General features: G+C 40.8%; 1 protein-coding gene across 1 annotated transcript in view; it reads right to left on the bottom strand.

The window, feature by feature from the left end:
• Nucleotides 1-15,314, bottom strand: part of OXCT1 (3-oxoacid CoA-transferase 1) — a 143,235-nt gene that overhangs the window by 84,844 nt on the left and 43,077 nt on the right. The window contains exon 7 of the mRNA XM_074995618.1: nucleotides 8,909-8,969. Coding sequence (XP_074851719.1) covers nucleotides 8,909-8,969 — 61 coding nt within the window. The remainder of the gene's footprint in view (nucleotides 1-8,908; nucleotides 8,970-15,314) is intronic.

The raw sequence follows: 15,314 nt of genomic DNA, 5'->3' as shown, positions 1-15,314 counted from the left end.
ATGCCAAGTCAATTGTGTAAATGAGAGGTCAGTTCAATTCCATAAAACAAATGAAAATAGCTTTATAAATAATAATTACAGACTCACTATCATTATGTGTGCCATATTTTAGTGTACAGAATTGCTTTGATCGGTGTGAATTGCTCACCCAAAATTTTCCTCTCTCACTATGTTTTCAAAACCCTATTAAATCTTAGGAAGTTGCTCGTTTCTTAGAAGACTGTGCTCACTACATCTGCATATGGATCCCCAAATTAGATAGCTGGAGCTTAATGCTCATGAAGCTCACACTCAGTTCTGAAGCAATCAATTAAAAGAAAAAAATAATCAACACATATACATGGAAAAACAAAGTAAAAATACTTTGATCTTCATTGTCATATCACACCTATCCTAGAATCGCAGGGCTAGAAGAGAACTCAAGAAGAGATCATTGAGTCCAGCCCCCTCCTTCAAGCAGGATCAACTCCAACTAAGCCATCCCAGCCACAACTATGTCAAGCTGAGCCTGACTAAGCGATAGCCAAAAAAGAATTAGATTCATTATGAATTTTTACCATCTTTTATAACAACTTTCAGTGCATCAGCTATAAAGTGCTGAATTGGACTCTTGTATTTAAAGATTACCTTTAAAGAGAGGCTACTTGTTATACCAATACATAACAAACTACCCTGACTTTCACTATTTTCCCCCCTCACTGCAAATTAGAAGTATGTTAAAGAAGGCTCCTCCACAAAAAAAGAAAGAAAAAAAAATCTAAAGTTCAATTATTTTACTTCAATTATGGACAGATTTAATTTATTCATTGCATGCTCATTTAGGTTTTAGAAATATGACACCAGGGGCTAGGAGTATGAGTCTAAAAAGTGAGATTATTCATATGAGAACTAGGGATGCAAAGTCCTGTTTAATTCGTTAAATCTTAAGAGGGGTCGGTGGAGAAGGAGGATGTCGTGGACCAGGGCTGCTCCAGCTGCGCTGGGGAGTTAAACCAGCATTGAAGCCATTATCATTCATCAACAACTTTGCTGGACTGGTCACGTGGTTCAGATGTCTGATCAGCATCTCCCAAAGCGGATTCTGTTTTCTGAGTTGGAGGAAGGACAGAGGAGCGCTGGGGACCAGCGGAAGCAATATAAGGACATGCTGGAGGCACACATGAAAAGGTGAAACATCAGTGTAAACGCTTGGGAGAAACTTGCCCAAGACTGTCTCTAGTGGAGAATGGTATCTGTGAGGGGGTGGCACAATTTGGGAGGTCCCACCACAGTGCAGATGAGAGGTGGGGAAGAAAAGAGCATCAGAAACTGCCCCACAGCCCTCCAACAGCTACCAACACCTGCCCCTTCTGAGATAAGATCTGTGGCTCCAGAATCAGGCTGATCAGCCATCAATGGACTCACGAATAAAGTGTACCACGAAGATGTCCCACTCATTATCAATTGACTGCCAAGAACCAGTTAATTGTAACCCATGAACCTCATTCATTTAGGGTGAGGCTTACTGGTTAACCAGTTAACATGAAAACAGTTGCATCTGCGTGTAAGCTTTTGCAGGTCTGGGTCATAATGTAATTTGTTCATTTCTCACTTATTGATAACAGCAGTGTCATGGCTTGGCATGGACAATATGATATAAACGACTGACTTCTATCTATTTCTTTCTTTCAGCGAAATGTGGTTCACTGTACCTGAGATAATAGAGCTCGCTGACGTAGGTGGAATGTTGTTACTAAGCAACCTGAGATACAATGCAGGGTTTAATGATTTTTATTTAATGCATTTTTATGAGAACACTGGCTTTTTTTTTGTATTCTGATGCTTTAGATGGGAATGCTCTTTACTGTGGGAGCTAAATTTAGCAACCCTAGCATGAAACAAAAAGAATTGAGTGCTGTGATCTTAGAGATTCAGACAGCTAGTTTATAAACATTTGAAATATATCCGTTATTATTAATATTACGATAGTGTCCAAATGCCCTAATCTGGATTGGAGCCCCATTGTGCCGGGCACTATAAAAACAAAGAAATAATTTAGTTAACACCTCAGTGCAGGGATAATCTGAATACATGGAAAAGAAAATATTGATATTATTTATGTACCTATAAATGCTTTGCTGTCAACTCATTTGTGACAAAATTTACTGGCACTGGCAGCTAAAATCGCAACCTTCATACCACAATTTACCTTAAAGGTGAAATAGTAATAGCCAGGTTTTCAAGAGTGGCAGCCTAAAATTAGGCTCCCAAATCAATATTTGGAAACCTGCCCAACTTTCAGAAGTGCCAAGAATCTCAAGTTCCACTGACCTCAGGAAGAGATGAAAATCTTGGCCTGTGAGCACTTAAAGAAAACTCCATCTGAAAATGCTAAAGACTAAGAGAGAAAACTGTTACCGGAGAATGTGCACCAGATCCTCTGGTGGCGCAAACTGACATATCTACTGACTTCAATAGAGCTATTCTAATTTACACCAGCTGAGAGTCTGGCCCCGTATTTATAATCTACTATATACTTGAGAGAATTTGTGCATCTGTCTGGTTTATCTGTGTGTCCACCTGAGTCCACTTATTCAAGAACTCCTCCTAATGGTAAGCACTAGGACCACCAAATTTGGTAGACAGCTTCCTCTTATCCTAACTTAAAGCAAGGTCAGGGTTTGGTTGTGCTAGGACAATGAGACGTGCCTGGAATGAGACTGTTTTCCCTAACATGGAAATGGAGGGGTCTGCAAGGAAGGACATGGGGCAGGGGTGCACCAGTAAGACAGGGGGCTGCTGAGGGAGGGGCTCTGAATACTGCTGGCCACAGTCCATGGGTAAGATTCCTGTGTTGAGCATGGTCCGTGCCCACTCCCCTCCCCGCCCTCCATCACCCACTGGCCCACAGCACAGGTCTGTCCTTACCAATCTCCCCCTTCACTGCCCCAACTGCTGGCTGGAATCCAGATGCTTCCCTCCCTCTTGTGCAGCTCCTGCTGGGAGCAAGGGGCTTTGTTCCTTCTGCCCTCCCCTCACCCACAATTCCAGCAGAGGCCTGGGGTTTTCCCCCCAGCACAGCACCTGTACCCACAACCCCTGCTCTGAGCCCCCACACACTGCCCAACCCCCTCCTGAGTCCCCAAACCCTTGTGCCAACTCCTGCACCCTCCCATTCTGTCCTGGGTCCCCCATACCTCCTAGTCACTTGCCCTGACTCCTACACCCCCATCCCCTACCCTCAGTCTCCTACACACCTAAATCCCTACCCTGAACCCCCACCCAACCCCCAGCTCAGCACCTACATCCCCCAACACCTCCAGCACCCTGAGCTTTTTAACCCTCTCATTCAAGCACTCTGATTATTCATAGTACCACAGTGGAAAGAAGCCTCAGTCACAGGCCAGAACCCTACTGGGGAAGAGGTGGTGCAAGCACAGAACAAAACGATTGTTCATGCCTCCAGGGCCTAACAAGCTAAGTATAAGACTAGAGACAACAGATAGACAAGGAAAGAGTGAGACTGTCAGCCAGAAGCAGCCCAACCACTGTAGGCTGCTTGGCAAAAGGAGAGTTCTGAGGAACACTCTAAAGTCAGACACTGAGCTGGCTTTGTGGGTGTTTACTGGGAATTCCTCCAAAGCATGAGGGACAGAACAGGGGAAAGCACAAGGTGGAAGTCTGAAAATTCAATATACAGAGGATGGAGGCTGATATCTTAAGTCAAAGGCAGGAACTAACCTCTCAAGAGCAAATGAGAGAGGTGATATGCAGGATGGAGCCAGAATGCAAAAAGGTCTTGCAAGTGAAGACAGAAGCTTACACTTGATATTATAGACCCAGGGGAACCTGAGGAGAGACTCAAAGAGCTGTGATGGTCAAAGCTACAGGCGGGGGGTATGACATCTGCAGCAGCATTCTCAACACGTATAACCAAGGCAAGACTGCATTTAAGTCCAGAAAACAAAATGTTGCAGTAATGGAGACACAGGATAAGAATTCGGACAAGAGTGTTCTGGCTGCATAGATGGCTGGGAAAGGCCCTATTGCCAAAAAGTCCTAAAAAGCACAGCCTTAGAACACTAACTCAGTTAAACTCACAGGACAAACCAAACCCACATTTTATATTTGATGGTGTTTCAACTGATGTGGCATCAAAAGCACAAATATCACATTATTATAATGAAGGAGTTTAGCAACCGCATAACTAAAAAACTAACCACCACAAGTATGATGGAAAATGTCCGGTTTTCATTGCAATTTCCAAAATTATCTCACTGGCTCTAGGTTTGACAAGCCACAAATTGACTAAGCTTCACTCCCAAACTTTGGGAACATGTTAAAGACTGAATTCTGTTTCCAATAAATCTTGTGGGAAATTAGATTTTGTAACAATGAGAGTTTCAGATGGCTCAAAAGGATCAACTGGAAACATTCACAGTTTTGACAGCTGACTACTTCAGCTCCACTCTAGCTGATATTCTCAGGACAGCAAACACAAATTGCTCTAGAAGAGTAGGAACTGTTGCACAGAAGCTCTTTATCCTGAATGCATGCTGCTGAATGCAAATGACTAACGTCAGGATGTCAAAGACACTGAGGAAAGCACTTTTAACTATGCACACAACTCTGCTCCTCCACTTGCTGCTAGAGTGAATCTTTGAGAAGTTGTCCCTCACAGGTATATGAAGAAGAAAACTGGGAAAAGGAAACACTGACAAGTGAGGGAGCTTAGTTTCAAAACATTCCTCAGGAAGACTTATGTTTTGTTTCTGAACACAGCCATTTTGTTGGTGTGCAATAGATAGATAGAACAAAGACTTCCAGATACGTGATTGGATTACAGGAGCCCAGGTATTTTTCCCCCTGGAGGAAATGACCTTGGACATCAGAATCTAGCATCCTCTCAGATGGACTCCAACGACAGGAGCCAGGCCTTCATTCCAAGAGCTCTCTTATTCCTGCCAGCCTGCCTTCAGTTCGCTCAGTCTGCCCCCTGAGCTAGCTGTATGGCACTGCAAGAGAGTTAGTTCCATGCCTAACTCATTTTGGACTCTTTCCCACCTGCTGTTTTGTAACACAGCAGCCCAGAGCTCTCTGTGTAATTATATTGCTAGAGTAAATATTTACATGGGAACATAAGAAGAAAAAAAGAAAATTTTAAATACAGAATGTAATAATTGAAGGGAAACTATAACAAAAACATACTGAAAGGGAACAGAATAAGCTTTAACTTCACTGGTATTCTAGTTTCATTCTTAGGAAAGAAAAACCCAAACCACAAATAACTGATATCACCTAAGTTTGATCATTCAATGATTTTCTTTGCAATAGGTTAACATTCATAACAATCTATCCACATTATGTAGTTTAGTTACTATCTTTTAATGACTTTCAGTACAGTCACATGCAAGATGAATTAGAATGGATGAGTATGTATCTAAGCACAGACCCCCATAATTACACATGGTATCAGGTGCCTTTTTACATCAAACTATCTAGAAGAAATGTGTTCAAGCCAGTAAACATCTTGTGTATTTCCCAGCAAATTTCTAATCCAGTAAAGAAAGTGAAACAAAAAGGACTGAAGTTGACGAGCCAAAAACAATGCCGAAGGCTAATATTTGAAAATTTGACCCAAGACCTCTAAAGTCAATGGCTGTGGATTGAGAACGTTGTTTCCAATTTATGTCAGTGACAATATTTGTTGTTGTTCTACAAAATCCGCTCTGAAAATAGTATATTTACTGCTCTCCAGCATTAAACAACATCTGTTTTCCTCTGTTATATTCCTGTAAAATGATCTTTTGCCTGAATTTGGGAAAAAAATAATTAAGGGTCTATTTCTACTTTAGCTGAAGTCAATATCAAAACTTCCACTGTTTTCAAATGAATGGTAGAAGAGCCTACATATTAAGGAATAAATTCTGCTGTCAACGTACTCATGCTCCCTGAAATCTTCAAAACTCTGAAGGTAATCTTGCAAGGACAGGTTCTCATATGCACCTCCTCACACATTTCCTACTTTTGGCCAGGATGGAAACAACAAGCACAACATTTCTAGTAGTATAATAGCATTCCTGCTCCTAGGAAGTGCAAAGGACTATGACACCCATCCCTAATTAAAGGAGAGCGTATCTTAAAAGTGGACAAAAGTCAAACATCTAAATATAAATACACAGGGGAAGAAATTAAAATTACCTACAGCATCACATACAAACAGTTATATAAACCTACACAAATGTATGCAGTTTGTATTGATGAAAAAAATCCCAGTGACTCAAAAAAGAATCTATAAATCCACAGAGATGTGCAACTTATTCCTGTCCCAGTGACTCTGCATCACTCTGTGGTGGTTGTAAGTCAGATGTCCTGCTTCTGGCAGCACACGCCTGGCTTCACAGAAGAGACAAAGTGTCTAATTGTTCTGACCTTGTGTATGACAATGAAGTCTTTCCCACCCTCCTGCTTATTTTTCTGCAAAGTACCTGAAAAATAATGGAGATATGCCATGTTGCATACAGCACTCCCAGAATTTGATGGCAGTGCAAGTGTTGAAGGACTCAAGGGAGCTACAATTTACGATAGTCTTACACGAAATTATTGCAGTAAGGAATTCATATTTTATCTGTTTATTGAGAAGAAAATTTTGCCCCTTCTTCTGTGGGGAGAGAAGTTCTCCGAGCAGCAGAAAGAGAGGATTCAATTATTCCTGCCTAAAACAAAAAAAGTTTCAGTTTCAGTTCCAGTTCTACTTGCCTTCCAGAAACGTTCACACAGATAAAAATCTTTGCAACAATCCATAGGGGAACATGCACAGTGTGCTGAAATTCACCCCTTTACTGATACCCTCGCAAACTATCACAGTAAGCTTTGTACAAATATATGCTTTGTTAGATATCACTTCTAAACTCACAACTTGCTGATTAGTAATATCTTGGTAACACGTATAATGAAACTGTGCGTGAAGCTTTAAAGTTTATGATGTTAAAAGTCCACATTCAAAACTCCAGTAGTGCCAACCTAATAAGAGAGACCTGCTTTGAACAACGGTGGGTATGTTTGCCTTAATTTGCATTTAATTATCATTGGGATGCCATGGGAAATCAGCAAAAATTACAGGAAATATATCCCAAAAGAATTTCTTTACTTGTCGTCAGTTGTGGATTAATTTAAATGCTAACAACGCCTTATTGCATACTGGTAAGTATAGTGCATTTTAATTTGCAGAAGTAATGCAATCTTATTCACATACAGCCCACCCTACAACATCCACATTTACACCTTTTCTGAAAAGTAGGGAGAGATAACTATTGTTTTCTGCAGACGATCTGGTTTATTGAAACGTGGATTAGGAAAGTTTTATTTTATGTGCAGTCATTGGTCCCTGAGTTTTTCAAATTACTTGTATCAGCTGAGAAGGCAGGCCCAGATTCTGCATGAGGATCTGTGAGCCGGCATTTCCTTCTGAAATCAAAGGGACTCCAGACAGGTGGTTCGAAAATATAAGAACAGGGCCCAAAAACAAGGTGTATTAGCCATTGCCCACCTGTCTTATGTGCATAGATTTACAGATTCCACAGCTAGAACACTGCATTGTGAGCATTTAGTCTCATCTCGCACACAGTACAAGCTACAGAATGTCCCAAACGTAACGCCTGGAGCATTTCTTTCAGAAAAATGTTCAGTCCCTAACTTCAAAATTCCCATTGATGGTGAGCTCACCTCAACTTCTGGTAAACTGTTTCAATGGCTATTTACTTTAAACATGTATCAGGAACGATCTCTATGGTGCCTGGTCCTGCCATGAATGCAAGGGTCTGGACTCAATGACCTCTTGCAGATACCTTCCAGTTCTACTGTTCTATCATTCTACTTTCACCATTAAAAATTTATGCCTCATTCCAAGTCTAGATTTGTCTAACTTCAACTTCCAGGAATTTCTTTCTTTCCTAGACTGAAGAGCTCATTATAGATATTTGTTCCCCAGTAAATATTTACAGACTGTTACCAAGTCACCCCTTAGCCTTCTATTTATTACTTTAAAAATGGATAGACTGAAAGAACTCAACCACTATAAGGCATGTTTTCTAATCCTATCGTTCTTATGGGTCTTCTCTGAACCCTCTCCCATTTATTAATATCCTTCTCAAATTGTGGCCACCAGAACTTGATACAACATTCCTGCAGTGGTGGCAAAGCTTGACCCCACAGTGGATCTTGGCCTGCAGGTTATGCACATAGGTTATAAAATGATCAGAAAAGTTCACTCAGCAGTAAAGGCAGAAATACATAAACCACATACCAAAACTTACACAATGAAACAGGAGTTACCAGGAAACCCTGAACCTCTCTTTGACCTAGGCCATGTCTATGCTAGCCCCAAACTTCGAAATGGCCATGTAAATGGCCATTTTGAAGTTTACTAATGAAGCGCTGAAATACATATTCAGCGCCTCATTAGCATGCGGGCGGCTGCAGCACTTCGAAATTGACGCGGCACACTGCCGGGCGGCTCGTCCCGACAGGGCTCCTTTTCGAAAGGACCCCGCCTACTTCGAAGTCCCCTTGCTCCCATCTGCTCACAGGAATAAGGGAACTTCGAAGTAGGCGGGGTCCTTTCGAAAAGGAGCCCTGTCGGGACGAGCCGCCCGGCAGCGTGCCGCGTCAATTTCGAAGTGCCGCAGCCGCCCGCATGCTAATGAGGCGCTGAATATGTATTTCAGCGCTTCATTAGTAAACTTCTAAACGGCCATTTACATGGCCATTTCGAAGTTTGGAGCTAGTGTAGACATGGCCCTATTGTTTTGTAATTTACGGCATACAGTCAAGTGACACATTTCTTAATTTGCTTTAGAATTACCTGACAATACAAGGATTTTACTCTGGAATAAGCAGCAGCCACACAGAAAACACTACTCAAACTTACCTCTACCATGGTTGTTTTGGCAGCTTTGCACATAGGTTGGTTGAAGTTTCTTGCCGTTTTTCTATCACAGAAAAAGGAGAAAATAGAGAAAATAAAATTAAGAGTAAAAATATAAGCATTTCCATTTCAGAATTAGGCTATTACAATATATTCCTGTAACATAAATGTTATGCTATTTTCTTTCAGATAAAATTGTTAATAGGGAGAAAAGAAAACCAAAAGACATGGGAAAATGTTACATTTTGATAAATCATGTTTTTTTACAGCTTTTCATGACTTAAACACATCCATTTTTGCAATTAAATATTCTACTGAGGAAAGCGTGTATTTAATTCCTCAGAGCCAATGGCAGCATCAACCGTCCACCATTCCCCATGGCTGCACTGTTGCCTGTTGGATGAAATTCATTCCTATGCAGGAAGACCAGAAAACCAGCAGAACTCCTACACATGACTTTAAATAAAACATCACTTATATGGCACATGGAAACTGTGCTAGCCCATTCTAAAGGAGCTTTCCACTTATCCAGTTATTTTAACTAATATCACTGCCCTGACAGTCCTGGACTCTCTCAAATGAAGCCTGCCAGCTGCGACAAATTTCTCTGTGTATTATTGTTGTAACATGGAAACAAAGGCATCCAGAGAAAAAGGCAAATCAGTAAAGCACTATGTCTTATGGACTAAGCTAAAACTAGCACCCAGATCTTACTAAAGATAAAAATCTCGTGAACCAGCTCCACATCTACATCTGAGATGCTACTGTTTCAGAAAACAGCACCTCCTATGCAGAATTTTGGGACGTAACATGAAGTGTTTGCAAACTTTCCAACGCAGGTAGTCAAAAAAAAAAAAAAAATTGCAGAAACTTTTTTCCTGTCAAAACCAAAGTGCTTCAATGAATATTTAATCAGAAAGTTTCTCAGGTCCAGGATGGAATTTCTGGCCAAAACCAAATAAGTCAGTCAGTCATTCCTCTTCTCTTTGGCACAGTGAATATGTAATTGTTCACACAAAAATCAAACAGCTCCATGAAGACAGAATCACAGAAAACTAAGGAAGGGAGTGACTAGGACACTGTGTGGAACGTATCAGACACAGGTAGAAGTCCATGCTCTGAACTGAATAGAGCCGGATCTTGACATTGAGATTGGACTACTCTAGACAGATACGTCGACTGCAAATACATAATTTAGCTACAGTAATTGCATAGCTAGAGTCAACTTATCTGCAATTGACTTACCTGTCCATCCTCACTGAGGAAGGTCAATAGGAGAGTTTCTCTCACTGACCTCCCTTACTCCTCGCAATAGCAAGGAACACAGGGGTCAACTGCCAACCCAATAGGTCGATTTCTTGTGCCTCTACCAGGTGCATGAACTCGAATCCTGGAAGATTAGCCCATTCAGGGTCAATCTTCCGGGTAATGTAAACATGGCCCAAGTGTTTCTCCTCCTAGCTGAGAGTCCTAAATACCAAGCTACTGGCTACTCTGGAATGTCTCTCTCTCTCTTTCCCTTCCACCCACCCCCTTTTTGGCAAAAATTTTTGAAAATTCTTATCTTTGCTCCACATTGAAATGAAAACAAATTCTGACGCCTTGGAATGTCTGACAAAAATAGAGTTGTTTTCCAGCCAGACATGTTGAAGTCTTTACTCCTCCTCTCTTAACCCTGTTGTTCAAGCCACATCACTCACTTTTACCATGCTGAAAACTGGGCTTCCACTGCCCTCTCCTGGTTTTATGTTGTGCCAAATGCCTCGATGTAGCATTCACTACAGAACTTTTTTCTGGTTTCTAGTGTAATACAAATAGGGAATGAAAGCAAATTAACAGTCCAAGCCCAAACATAGAGATGTAAATTGTTTTATTAATATTAACCAGTAACTATAAAATCTCCAGAAGAGACTAGAGGAGGAAAAAAGATCTTTTATCTCATATCATCTGAGACACTGACACTGTTTCTGGCCAAAAGATCACAAGAGGAGAGGAACCACAGAAAATGGAATTCAGATGTATATTCCTCTATTGGTACAGAAATAGAACCTTAATTAACAGCTGCAGTGAGAGGGAAATTGACCCTTACAATAAGACTGGTAGAACAGGAAACCAAACAAGGACGAACAAGGAGAACTGAAAAAAGATGGAATGGGAATTGACAGACAGAAAATAAAAAGCATTAGAAGGGAATGTTTCTTCCCTGTCACCTATTATTATGGATCTCAGCTCCAGATGTCAGAAGTTCAATCATCAAGAAACACAAACACCTGGATTAAAAATCAAGACTGTTACAAATAAAAGCTCCAACCTTTGGATAAAAGAAACAGGTAGAAATATTTTTAAAGATTTTGCAAATGCCGGACAGAACATAAAATTCCAGTTGCAAATGGAAGTTATGTCTACTTATGGCAGCATGTAGAATACAGACGCTGCAAGCCCAAAATAGCAGTATAAACAATGGGGCATAGATTGGTGAAAAGGGTGTCCTACATCCCTACACTCTCTCTTCTATGCCCTACATGGCTCTCTACATGCCCTCGCTGTGCCTCCCATACCTACACTGCTAATTTACACTGTCCTGGAACCTTTCCTTGGAATCTCCCCAATTCCAGAGCTTTTCACTAACATAATGAATCTACACACCACAATGAGCATGAACACAATGGTGTAGATACTGCTTAAAGGAGGGAGGTAAGGTTGCCATTCTTTTACTAGAACAATGTTTGATGGTGAGAGAGACAAGCTCTAAGCAAAACAAGCTGCTACAATCAAAAATATTACTTCACCCACTCAGTCTCTCTAACATCCTGGGACCAACACACAACAAATCTCAAGTATTAAATGTATTATTGCCCAGGTGGAGTCAAAGGGAGTTTTCACATTAACTTAAAATATGAACAAAGTTTCCAGGCAAATAAAGCACAAGCAATATTAAGTACAGACATGAGACAGACAATAAGAAAAAGCATCTTAGTTTTGCTATCTATCACACTTAGCAGTGAAAAAGTGCTAAGACGTACATTGAATTTTGGGAGATTTATCAAAAAATACAAACATTTAAGAGAAATCTGAAAACAGTATCTGTGGTGTAAAACAAGATATAAGTCAAAGGTTTTGCTCCAAGAAGTTAATAGATTTCCAATATCACTGTGAAAAAATACAGACATAAAACATGAATACACTCACATAAGTAGCTGCTGTGTGTTAACACTAACCAAGTCAAGTGTTGCCTAGGGTCTTGAACCCTCAGCCTAAAATCCGCAGCTATGGTGCAGTTTGTAAATACAATTATTGTATTTAAATACACCTGAACCATGTCTGACTTTTACCAGGTATGTGAAAACACACATACATATGGGAGTGCAGGGGTGAGCTTTAAAAAGTGAATCAATAATATGTTCTGGTTATTCTGACAACAATTTTTAAAGTACATATTCATTTGCATCTCAGTAGCGTGAGACTCATGGATAAGACCAATTTGAAAGTTATGGGTTGGCTTGGCAGAATTCGATTTCATATATAAATTGTGACAGCAGTATTTATTTAATGCTTCTTCATTTTTATCAGTTTTAACTTCCACAGTTTCTGGAAATCATGGAAGGGTCATACAATTATCTCATGATTGCTGATACTGAGATTTAATAAATTCACTTCTAAAATAAAAGTTCTCAAGAAGAACTGTTCAATTTTCACCTTTCTGTAGGCATCAATCACCATTGCTGGATTCCCCACTGCCCCGCACCCCAGTTTCTGGGAGTGTGCAGAGTGACATCCACATTTACCCAAACAAAAATCTAGTCTTTCTAAATCTAGCTATAGGCTTCTTGTGAGTGATAAATTACAATAACTCATCTCTGAATCTGCAGAAGGATCTTAAGGTAGCATTCTCCCGAAGCTTACTGTTTATAGGCATGGACCCAGGCTAAAAGTTGTTCCCTTCCTGCACTGCCAACTTCCCTGAACTTATCAAAGATGCAAAGCTTCACAAAAAATGTTAGTAGTAGAAGCATCTTCCACCCTCATCCTTGATTCTTGCCCACATACCTAGAGTGAACATTTTAATATATCCAGGATATAAAACAGCTGTTAATGCTGCCTAGATAACAAGGAGGCTCAACAGAAACACACACCAGCCAACTCATTAGGTTACACAAAGTCCATTCTCCTGATTTTGGAATCTAAGATGGCCTCAGTGCCCAGTTCTTGGTAGCCTAAAATGGACCTAAACAACTTACATCCAGTCTGTACACAATGGTGTTCAAAGCCACGCAACTGGCTCAATATACACAACAGCAGAGCTCCCTGTAATATGGGTCCCAGAGATGGTTCACAGAATTGCAGTTCCATGTGCAGGGGTAGGGCTGGCAAGAGCCAGAACAGCACCAAAACTAAGCAGTACTAGCTGAATGGGGAGCATGACCAGGGCATTTGGAATTACCACTCCTCTGGCTGCTCTATAAGGTAGTGCCAACTAGCCAAGTTCCTGGAATGCACCAGTGAGAGCTGAAGTTGTCCTTGCTACCCAGAAGGCACATCAACTCCAAACCAGTGAAATCAAATTCTTCTCTGTAAACCCTTGTAGCTGGCACAGAAAAGAATGATTTACGCTCCCCTGGCTGATGCCAAGCCAAAGCTTGGAGTAACTGGTCCTCTTTCAGACATTAAAATGTTTTGGTCATTCTCTTGATTATGTTGCTATTGTAATTGACATGGATATCTATTAAGGAGATCAGGCTTACTAGGCAAAGGTATTTAGAAGTGTAATTTTCTCTGTACAACCTTGTTTGGAGGCAACGCATTTACAGTTCACTGTATTGAGGAAAAATGCTGCAGACTTCCATACAAGACCTTCTGCAGCAATCCCAGCACAATTCTTTCTTCTGAAAGATATGCTGTAGTTCAACCACACATTGTTGGGTACATAGAGACTAATATTTTTACCGAATAATTCCTGCATGCAGGAAATCAGATTAGATTACACTAGTCCTTTCAGGCCTTAAAATCTATTAAATATAGACCTTAACCCATTCTTTCAAGAGCAACTGAAGAACACCTTCACTTCTGCCCTTAGCCTGAGTGAAAACTTTGCTGGGTTAGCTCTCAGGCTGACAGAAGCAGAAAGGCAGCAAAGGCTCACTGTGAAATTGTGGCAAATCCCAACAAGCAATCAGCTCCTATAGCCACTGAGTCACAATTAATAGCGGGGATAGTTGAGCTCATTTAGAATACAGCTCACAAATCTCAAGGCCATGTGTTGGTAACAGATCCCACTGGTACTGAAAAGATGTCCACACGGAGCATCCAGCCACATGGTGGGTAAAACACATTGACTATCATCTACTGCAATTTTTCCTCCACTGTGTTCCTGATGAAAATCAGAAGTGTTTGCAGGAGGATTGTGCTCTACTCTCAGGCTGAGAGGTAGCATTTGTTTACAATTTGGTTACTTGAACAGGCTATCTGCTAGCTGAACATTCGTAGAAAGGAGGAAATCTTGGCAGGAGTGTCTTCCTCTCCTCAATAGCAGCCAAATTGAAAAGTTCTACTTCCCCGACTCCCCCTCCAAGTGAAGTATTCCGGATATTGACTGTGCTTCAGGAATGTTGGAGATATGGAAGGGCAGGGGTCAGGAGAGAAAAGGAGAATACACAGGAAAGTGAGCAGCAGACACAATGCAACAGAATGTGGAAGAGAGAGGGAGAATGAGACAGACTGTGGAGAAAGGGAAAATGGGGTGGGGGAAAATGATACAGAACTGAAGGCTGTGTGGCACATGGAGGGAGAGGCAGGACAGACTGAATGACACCTCCCAATATCCACAAACCTAGAGGCATGGGAAAGCAAATGAACAGACAGCATGTGGCCTATATCATTCTGTGCATGCACATTTGAAGTTCATTTTTCAAACCAGAAACAATCACTTATTTGGGAGAGAGGCTTCCTCCCAAATGGTTGAAAACCATAAAACAGGCAAAACTAATGTCACTGATTTAAACACCTTGACCTTTAAGACAGACCAGTTTTGGTGCTATTCTGGCTTTTCCTATGGAATCCGACATAGTTTATAAACACCTGGGGCTTCTTGCATGCCTTATTTCCAATAATCTTCAAAAACAGATGAATTATTTAAACTTTGCAGTTTAGTGTGTGAACATACGCTCAACTACCACAACACTTACCTCTTCTTTTGGTAGCAGCAAAAACAAAAACAAAACAAAAAAAAAACAAACAAAAAAACAAACAAACAAAAACTGTGTTAAACATAAGTAAACCTCTCCTGTTTTCACAGAGGCAATACCATAGGAGCAATACAACTGCCAAGGCATACCTTGATCTCTGACTGTGGCTGACCTTGTGTTGCACAATTCTTTAAGGGGACATAAACATAATTCACACCATACAGACA

The sequence above is a fragment of the Carettochelys insculpta genome, chromosome 5 (genome assembly GCF_033958435.1).
Source record: "Carettochelys insculpta isolate YL-2023 chromosome 5, ASM3395843v1, whole genome shotgun sequence".
Lineage (NCBI taxonomy): Eukaryota > Metazoa > Chordata > Testudines > Carettochelyidae > Carettochelys > Carettochelys insculpta.
The sequence above is the reverse complement of the archived record's forward strand: the minus strand, read 5'-3'. Positions and strand labels throughout refer to the sequence as shown.